We start from the raw sequence: 10,523 nt of genomic DNA, 5'->3' as shown, positions 1-10,523 counted from the left end.
ATAACCTCTATAACAAAGCAACAAAAATTCTAAACATTCCACAAAATGTACCATGGTACTACCATAATAATACCATGTTTTGTTTTTTGTTTTTTTGGACAAACTGATACAACCACTTTACCACTGTATACAGTACTTAATCGACCTGTAAAGTTGCATTTATTTTTTCACTTAATTTAATTTTCTTTTTAATCCACACAGAGCGCCAACTGAAGTCGACAAACATGATGAAGAAGGGAGCAATGCAGAAGAGCAAGCAGTGGAATGTGAAGGGGCCTACGGCTGGCGGGAGTCTTTCACTTCCTCCATTCCTGTGGCTCCGGTTGCCTCCTTCCCTTCCTGACCCTCTACTTCCGGCACCTGGGTCTCAGCGCCACCATGATTGGTATCATCATGGCGTCCAAGCACCTGCTCGCTCTGGTGTGGCGCCCGTTCTCCAGCGTCCTCGCCAGACAGTACGACAAGCGGCGGACGGTCATAGTGGGCTCTCTGCTCATCTCGGCACTGCTAGCTTTGACTCTTCTGCTTTTCCCGTACACCGTAATCCAAACTGAAAGTGGACGGTGTAACACTAGTCAACCCGATGCTGATCCCACCCCCATTCTAGAGAGGACGATGGTCCCATCTCAATCAAACGCTACTGTTTACTCAATAAACCAAACATCTGTAAGTACCGAAGACCCTGTCGAAGTTACCACACTTGTAAGCTCAAACTGGACAGCACGAGGCCTGAGATCTTTGAAGAAGCCTGACCAGGAAGAAGATCCTAACACTGAGTTCCTGGGGAGCCTAAAAGTTATGGATGCCCAGCATCAGATGTTCTTTCTGGTTCTCATTGTGATGGGTTTGTGGGAGTTCATGGCTGCCCCGTTGGAGTGGACCGCGGATGATGGACTCTACGAATACTTGGATTTCGTAGACGCCACTGACCACCATAACGGCGTGAAGGTCTGGAAGCAACTTGGAGCCGCTTTTGGCAACTGTGCAGTTGGAGTTCTTGTCACCAGCCTGTTTTGTCTTACAGGAACTACACTGGAGTTTTACTCCTATACTGTATTTATGATCCTAACCGTCCCTACAGCCGTCCTGCTACCTATCTACCTCCGCAAGCGTGAGCGGCCCACTAGTGGAGGCTTTAAGGCACTACAGTTGGTGCATGGGAACTCGCAGGCAATACTTTGTGCCGTCACTGTCGTTTTGATGGGCATGGTGAGCTCAGCTGTGTCAGATTTTCTCTTATGGCACATGCAGGACTGCGGTGCCACCGAAATCCACATGGGCATCTCTTTAGCCTTGGCGCACTTAAGCCAAACTGGCTTTGCTCTATTTGCTGGGCGTCTCTCCCGGTTTCTAAAGTACCACGGTTGGTTGCTAGTGCTCGCCGTTGTTAGTTTAGCCCTGCAGTGTCTTTATTATTCCTTCCTGTGGGGTCCGTGGGCTGTAATACCAGCTCAACTGCTGGTGAGCTTCAGCACCGGCGCCCTCTGGTGGTCTGTAACATCACAAAGCGAAGACATCGCCACTCCTGGCACCGAAAAGACCATTTTAAGGCTGTTTGAGGTGCTTTCTCTGGAGTTGGGAGCGGCGTTTGGCAGTCTGGCGGCTGGGTTTGTGGTGCAAAAGTTTGGGGTCCAGATGCTTTTCCAAGGCATGGCGGTCACTCTGGCTTTGTGGAGCAGCACTCTTGCCGTACTCAAGTGGAAGATTCCTCGGCAGCGCCGGATAAACTACTCACGCCTGCTGGCCGCCGACACTGAGATTAGCGAGTCTGAGTCAGACCAGGAGAAAGACTGGCTTGAGACGGCTATGGAAGACGCCAGAGGGAATAACAAGTGGACAGTGGATAAATCTTAATCAATGGAAGCAAAGAGTGACTTCTTAACAGAGGGCAAATTAAAAGAACTACGGTGTTCAGTACACTGAAAATAATTATTTTCTTACTCTGTATTTTTGTCTTGTTTTGATGCATTTACTTGAGAAGTAATGATATAACCAATGACATAAGTTTTGCTTTCTAATATAATGTATCAAAATTAAGTGAGTTTATGATTTAAAAAGAAATATATTTGTCAGTGGAGTAAGAAAAATAAGTATTTTTTTATTTTTATTTTTTCTTCAGAAAACAACTCAATATCTTGTCATTATACTCAAGATGTTAAGTCTTGTTTTCTGGGGAAAAAAAGTATGTTTATACTTAAAACAAGAAAAATATCTGTCAGTGGGATAAGAAAAAGAAACAACTCAAAGGGAATTATTTTTCTTATCGCACTGACACCTCATTAATGACTTAATATCGGATGTCATTTTCAAGTAAATGTATCTTGATTTAGTTTTTGAAATATTTGTAATAAAATCAGACAAAAAAACTAAGTAAGAAAATCTTTTTTTTTTTTCATCAAAATATCCATCATGGATGAAGTTATATAAGTTAATTACTCTCTCAAGACAGATAAAGCTCTATTTGGGATTATTTAAGGCTTTGAGAGAATCATTACAGCTCCAATACAGTATACTTGAATATCCCAAAATGTACATCATCTGGGTTTTTCTTTGTGAAGATTTGTTGTTTTACAGGCCAGCTTTTTCATAAACTGATGGACTGGAGATGAGCTAATCTGGTTTGGTTGCTTACAGTAAGCATGTCTTCTCTGCCAAACAAATAGTGCCTTTTGTTTCTAACATCTTCACACCCTTTCTTTACCACTCATTGTTATGTTTTGCAAATATTTGTGATCTGAAGCTAAGCCTCAGTTGCCTGTTATGCGGAGACTTTGTTTTTTTATTTACTGCGCATGAGGCACTCACATTTTCCACAATTAAGTGTCAATAGCACAGGGGTTTATTGAAGAAAATCATAATAAAAGTATCTAATTTCCAGTTTAAGGTATTGGGAACACTTGACTTGCAAATGAATTTGCCAAACCTGTATTGAGAAAAAAAAAAAGCTTCCCAAACTTGTTCTTGAGTAAATTTTCCTGTACAGCTTGTAGAGCAGTTTGTAGAGTGGCATGTTTGTGAAAAGAGAGAGAGAGAGAGAGAGAGAGAGATGGGAATAAATATTCTTAACATTTCACTGTTTGAAATCAAAACATGTCTGTTAAATAATTTCATCTTTCAACAAATGCATAAAGTCAAGTTTTCGTCATTTTGTCTAAATGTCTTGATACGCTCTGTATCGTAACGAGTGGTATACTTTGACCCAGCGTTAATCATTTTATGGTACGTAATCAATGAGTGTGAATTTGCCATGTTGACATTTCATGGCATAGCAATGTGTCAGTGTTGATGTTGTTTCCTTTAGATCAGAGTTAAAGCTCAAATCTAACAGCATTGACGCCAGGGTCAGACCACATAGCTAAAAGTGCTTTCTCCTCAAAGGGTTGCTTCAGAAGCATATCTATCAATGCAGCCAGGCTGTTAATGGTTCAGCAAGATGCCTTCAAATTATAACACTTCCTTAAGCTGAAACCCAACCCACACAAACATTTTCTGAAGGCCTCATTCTCAGTGCAAACATACTGTGTGTTTAACTTTTATATCCTGACTGTTGACCGGGATAAACTACTTGTTTTACAATGCAGATTAATTTAAGCACACTTGTGTTATCATAGAGGAAAAGCTGTAGCGCTGATAAAATGTTTTTTTTTTTAATATAACTTGCTGCTTAATAATAGTTAGTAAGGTAGTTGTTAAATTGAGGTATTGGATAGAATTAGGAATGTAGAATATGGTCATGCAGAATATGTGTTTTATAAGTACTAACAAACAGCCAATATGTTAATAAAATAGGCATGCTAATAATCAACCAGTTAACAGTAGGAAATGGTCCCTATACTAAAGTGCTACCAAAATATCATTTAAAAAAAAAAAAAAAAAAATCTACTCTAAACAATGTAATGACAAAAAGTATAAAAAAGTATAAAAAACATCGCCAATATAGTCCATCTGCCATCAGTGGTTCAATCTGAATTTGATAAAGCGATGGGAATACTTTTTGTACGCAAAGAAAATAAAAATAACGACATTTATTCAACAATTCGTCTCCTCTCTGTCTCTGTATCAGCGTAGACCAGTGCTTCCCAAACCTGTCCTGGAGGACCCCCTGCCCTGCACATTTTGTATGTCTCCCTAATCAGACACACCCAATTTAGTTCTTGCAGTCTCTACTAACGAGCTGATGAGTGGAATCAGGTGTGTTAGATAAGGGAGACATACAAAAGGTGCAGGGCAGGGGGGCCTCCAGGACAGGTTTGGGAAGCACTGGCGTAGACCAACGCTGAATCAACATTGAATCATTCAATCATCAATCAAATTATCAGTGACTCAATGTTGAAGTTTAACATTGATTTTTCATCAGATTTGCACCCTGAAATAATGTTGATTCAGTGATGAAAAATAGATCAAGATGGTCATAAAATCAACATTCCTTCAACTTAAATTAAATCACTTATTTAACATTGAATCAACATAGAAACATTATCAAATCAATCCTGCTTTTTACTCCTTTCAATCAGAGAACATGCAGGACTGCAATTAATATGGTTTTAAAATAAAAAAAGTCACTCAAAGTAAACATCAGTCAGTTTACATGCAAAAATATTTATTTTTGCCCCCACACTATTTGAACAGGAAAATAACAAAAAAAACAACAACATTATATTCAAGTAATATAAGTGATTCTTAAAATAAATAAAAAACTTGGTGGTGACTTCAAAACATATAGGCACGGATTCACAGACAGCGCTTAGCTTAAGCCAGAACTAGACCTTAAATTAGGATACTTAAACAGCTTTTATAAAAATGCAATAAATAAACACATTACTGGTGTGCATCTTGAGACAGGCAATGCCAATGACATTAAGATTTGTTATTTTCAGTTAAGACAGCTCAAACATGCATTTTAGTCTGGGACTAGCCTTGTGAAACTGGGAGACAGAGCTTAAAATACAATTTACATACAGAATATGGTCAAATGAATGACAAAGTGACTTAATTACATGGAACAGTTGATTCTGAATTTATAAAGCAAATGCCAGGAGAAGAGCCTGTAAAACTGACACATATAGGCCAATAAATGCAAACTGCATCTGCAAAATGGAAGTAAATGCAAATGAAAACTCACCGTCAAAGGCAGAAACACTAAAGTACTACAGACTGAAACATTACCAGTTTGCCGTTTAGGACTTGAAGCTTTTCACAGATTGAAGCTACTTTTCTGATTCAAAAAAGATGTCTTTACTCCTCATTAAACAGATAGTCTGATGAACTCAGGTCTTTCCACCACAAGGCAATGCCCACAAGCCGTTCAGGACCACAACGGAGCCATTTTCGCACTGTCACAGCAGGCCTCCTTTTTCTCAACTTTCCCTTGTTGTTGTTAGGCATCTAAAGTATAAAAACAAACAGAGTATTTGGAAATGTGACTTAATGTACTACAAACTTAAGTGCAAATTTGATAAAAGGTTTACATTCAAGCTAAAACATGGTGAATTCAAATTTAAGACTATTTAATTTTAATATAGAAGTTAAGCACCTATAGACATATACATATTATTTTGAAACCCTTAATATAAAGCATTTTTCATGTTTGGAACAAATTGGATTATGCACTTTCCTCACAGCAGCTCACTCTGTGCCCTCTGTTTTTAAGATGCCTGTAATATCAAACTACTGTATATTGATATAAATGGCATTGCCTCATTCTATATTGTTTATAAATTATATACAGGTGCTGGTCATATAATTAGAATATCATCAAAAAGTTGATTTATTTCACTAATTCCATTCAAAAAGTGAAACTTGTATATTATATTCATTCATTACACACAGACTGATATATTTCAAATGTTTATTTCTTTTAATTTTGATGATTAGAGCTTACAGCTCATGAAAGTCAAAAGTCAGTATCTCAAAATATTAGAATATTACTTAAGACCAATACAAAGAAAGGATTTTTAGAAATCTTGGCCAACTGAAAAGTATGAAAATGAAAAGTATGAGCATGTACAGCACTCAATACTTAGTTGGGGCTCCTTTTGCCTGAATTACTGCAGCAATGCGGCGTGGCATGGAGTCGATCAGTCTGTGGCACTGCTCAGGTGTTATGAGAGCCCAGGTTGCTCTGATAGTGGCCTTCAGCTCATCTGCATTGTTGGGTCTGGTGTCTCTCATCTTCCTCTTGACAATACCCCACAGATTCTCTATGGGGTTCAGGTCAGGCGAGTTTGCTGGCCAATCAAGCACAGTAACACTATGGTCATTGAACCAGCTTTTGGTACCTTTGGCAGTGTGGGCAGGTGCCAAGTCCTGCTGGAAAATGAAATCAGCATCTCCATAAAGCTTGTCAACAGAAGGAAGCATGAAGTGCTCTAAAATCTCCTGGTAGATGGCTGCGTTGACTGTGGACATCGGAAAACACAGTGGACCAACACCAGCAGATGACATGGCAGCCCAAATCATCACTGACTGTGGAAACTTCACACTGGACTTCAAGCAACATGGATTCTGTGCCTCTCCACTCTTCCTTCAGAGTCTGGGACCTTGATTTCCAAATTAAATGTAAAATTTACTTTCATCTGAAAAGAGGACTTTGGACCACTGAGCAACAGTCCAGTTATTTTTCTCCACAGCCCAGGTAAGACGCTTCTGACGTTGTCTCTGGTTCAGAAGTGGCTTGGTAGCCCTTTTCCTGAAGACGTCTGAGCGTGGTGACTCTTGATGCACTGACTCCAGCTTCAGTTCTCTCCTTGTGAAGCTCTCCCAAGTGTTTGAATCGGCTTTGCTTGACTGTATTCTCAAGCTTGCGGTCATCCCTGTTGCTTGTGCACCTTTTCCTACCCAAATTATTGCTTCCAGTCAACTTTGCATTTAATATGCTTTGATACAGCACTCTGTAAACAGCCACACCTTTCAGTAATGACCTTCTGTGACTTACCCTCTTTGTGGAGGGTGTCAATGTTCATATTCTGGATCATTGCCAAGTCAGCAGTCTTCCCCCATTATTGTGGTTTCAAAGAACAAGAGATACCCAGAATTTATACTGTAGGGATGGTCATTTATTCAAACTCAAATGTAAATATTCTAATATTTTGAGATACTGATTTTTGACTTTCATGAGCTGTAAGCTCTAATCATCAAAATTAAAAGAAATAAACATTTGAAATATATCAGTCTGTGTGTAATGAATGAATATAATATACAAGTTTCACTTTTTGAATGGAATTAGTGAAATAAATCAACTTTTTGATGATATTCTAATTATATGACCAGCACCTGTATAACATACAAACTCAAAGAGTACATAGTCAATATATAAATGTTCCAAATCTGTATAAGTTTCTTTCTTCTGTTTGCCTTTAACTGAAAATTGAGTGTTTAATCTTATCATTATACATTACTGAGACTCTATCCTCCAATTTGATACTGTTAAGTGCTTTGACACAATCTGTATTGTTAAAAGCGCTGTATAAATAAAGGTGACTTGACTTGACTTGACTTGTTGAACATAAAATAAGATATTCTGAAGAATGTTGGTAACCAGTTGACGGTAGCCATTAACTTCCATAGGATTTTTCCCCCGTACAATGGAAGTCAATGGTTTCCGTCAGCTGCTGAGTTACCAACATTCTTCAACATATCATCTTTTGTAAAAAAAAACAACAAAAAATAAAACTGATACAGGTTTGGAACAACAGTTTTGAGTGAACTGAAGGCCTGTTCACACCAAGGACGATAACACTAAAGATAACGATAAAGATATAGTTCTAAAAAGCAGATGAGTGTGCTTAGAATAAGCAGATGAATATAGTTATCTTTAAAGTTATCGCTCTTGGTCTGAATGGGCCTTAACCCTTAATAATCACATTAGGCCATTTTGCAATGACTGTTTTAATTTAAGACCTCTTGAAAACATAACCAAGGCTTTTCTCATTCCATTTAAAATATTTAAGAGCTTGGAGCCTGGTGTCTCTAAATGAGTTTTTTTGTTGTTGTTGTTCATGCTGATCTTTCGGTCTCCTACTGCCCAGTTCATCTGAGAAGCCGGCTCAATGGTTAGAGTACAGCCCAGCATCCTAATATATGCCTCAACTGATGCTCCTCCAACAGCAAAACATCAACCTATAAGGGCGTCAGGAACATATTTTCACAAAACATGGATAGGTTACAAATACATGTCATGGGAATGTAGTTTCCGTGTTGAATGAAAAACTTTGTCAATAAAAAAATAAAAAAAACATAAATAAATCAATCTTAATGTAAATTATCATCACACATCTGTCATCTTCACTTTGAAGAATCCGCTCTGGTAGCTGCGTCTCTTGAAACCCCAGACATCCAGACACTAGCTCAGCCAGTATTACAGTCACTTCAGAATAAGCAATGGGAAAGCAGTTTGAGAAAAAACACAGTATATCAACAACTTCTATGATACACAGCCTTAATTTTTCATAACCCTTAGTGTAGAGTTTCTCAGCTCCAGCCCTCAGGCCCCCCTCCCAGGATGTTACAGCTGAACCAGGTGTTTTAATTAGTGAGACATCTAAAACATTCTGGGACGGGGCCTGAGGACGGGAGATGAGACTATGCTTCTTTTACTATTTACTGCTGCAGCTTAAATAAATAGCTTAAAAAGCATCTTATTTCCCTTTACAAAATAAAAGATTGTATTAACATTAAGATGCTTTAAGACATGTATTTTATACATTTAATAATGACTTGCCTTTTATTATTAAGCTTGATCCAGGAGATTCCATCCTCTGGCCTAGATTTAAAAAGGTAAAAGTAAAAATTAAGTGTACGCAAGACCTGTCACAGGTAACAATCAACAGAAATTCATTCTTACCTGATGTGAGCAAACCAAGGAAACGTCCCTCTGATGGGCCTACAAAAAGGGGAAAATGAAGAATGAAAAACATAGCTATTAGGTTAACCAAATATTGGTTGTAACTGGTTTTGTGTCTTCTTTACTGTTCTACTGGAGAAAAAAAAAGTCACCCACACCTTGGATGACCTGAGGGTGAGTAAATTAACAGCCAATTTTCATTTTGGGGTGAATTATCCCTTTAAGGTGTGTCACAGGTGTACAGTAAAACAAAAGTAATATATAAAATTGTTCACATAACATTAAAAAATTACATAAAATCAAACAATGCAAGGTTTTCCCTCCCACGAAATTCAAATAAGGTCGATGGCACGAATAAGTTTGTAGAAATATGTTTTACATGTTTTTTTTTGTTTGTTTTTTTCAGGAAGAAAAGTCAAAATCGTGATCAGCCTGCATGTACTGTCACACACAGTGTTCAAACACAAACATTACACTCTCACTATTGTGTCTGGTAGGATTTGGTGGAAAAACAAAGTGAAATATATTTAATGAAAAATCTTACCTCGGCCGTTCGTTGGTCTGGACGGCGCGCGTTCATGTGACTCGTTGCAGACTCGTTCACTCGAAAAACACATCAGTTATAACGGAAGATGAATAGTGAAATATACGCGAAGTGAAAACACTACTTCTTTTCTCTGAGGTGAATCCGTTGTGTTCGTAGCAAAGGATCAACATCTGTCAACTGTCGAAAGGGAACTCTCTGTAAAGAAAGTAAGTTTTTTTTATATATATAGTAATTATTTCTATGCGTCAAGTTTTTTTTAGTAATCTTTTATTACTTACCTCTAAAGAAAAACACTTTGCCGTTACCCTTTAGGCCTGGGCTGCGTTCAGCCCCGAAAAAACGGTGCAAAACGTTTATTAAACGGAAACGGTGGTGCGTTGAACACCTTGTTCTGATAACGCAAGAGTTGCAACTGGCAGCTGAGAAGATCATTCTTTGTGTTCTTTTCGAAGAATTTTCGGAGCCTGATGAAATCGGTATTAAGTGTTTAATACTGCAAAATACACTCAATGTTACAGTCACTGCCCTTGCTATCCAGAATAAAAGAGAGCATCCCAATCGAGTGAAGGATTTGTGGAAACTGTGGTTCCTAATGATTGTGATCCAACATTTGCCTTACATTTCAGATGAAGGATAATCCACTTCTCACCTCCGAGACTGTAATGAACTACATGACCTTATTATTTTTATTGTGAGTGTTAGTCTTATCATTATTGCTGATCACTGTTGTTGTGCTATGATATTGTAATATTTAGCCTACCATTATATAATCAGAGGAGCATATACGTCTTACTTCTTACAGTGTAATTTACTTGGCAGTCAATGGGACAGTCACAAACTTCCCGGTTTTAATCCAAAATATCTTAAATTGTGTTCCGAAGACGAACGAAGCTTTTGCGGGTTTGGAACGACATGGTGGTAAGTGATTAATGACAAAATTTTCATTTTGTTGTGGAGTATCCCTTTAAACATTGAAGTCTCTATACAAAAAATGTTCGTCGTTTTTGTCATGAGGGTATTGATTTTTTTTTTATAATTTAACTTCGGAAGGAAAACAAAGAGATTTTAACGTAATGTCACTTTCCCCGTTATTCACAGGGTGGCGCTTTCAGGTAATGGGAGAATACTTGCTTT

At 38.1% G+C, this 10,523-nt stretch overlaps 1 protein-coding gene across 1 annotated transcript; it reads left to right on the top strand.

Moving 5' to 3' along the window:
- The first annotated feature begins 227 nt into the window (after positions 1-227).
- mfsd6l (major facilitator superfamily domain containing 6-like) lies at positions 228-4,007 on the top strand. The gene is given in 2 exon segments (XM_058770072.1): positions 228-274; positions 276-4,007. Coding segments are annotated over 2 exon segments (1,626 nt in total). The 3' UTR covers positions 1,855-4,007.
- Positions 4,008-10,523: the final 6,516 nt, after the last annotated feature.

Source organism: Onychostoma macrolepis, chromosome 03 (assembly GCF_012432095.1).
Source record: "Onychostoma macrolepis isolate SWU-2019 chromosome 03, ASM1243209v1, whole genome shotgun sequence".
In the NCBI taxonomy this organism is placed as follows: Eukaryota; Metazoa; Chordata; class Actinopteri; order Cypriniformes; family Cyprinidae; genus Onychostoma; species Onychostoma macrolepis.
This window is presented reverse-complemented; position numbering and strand designations above follow the sequence as displayed.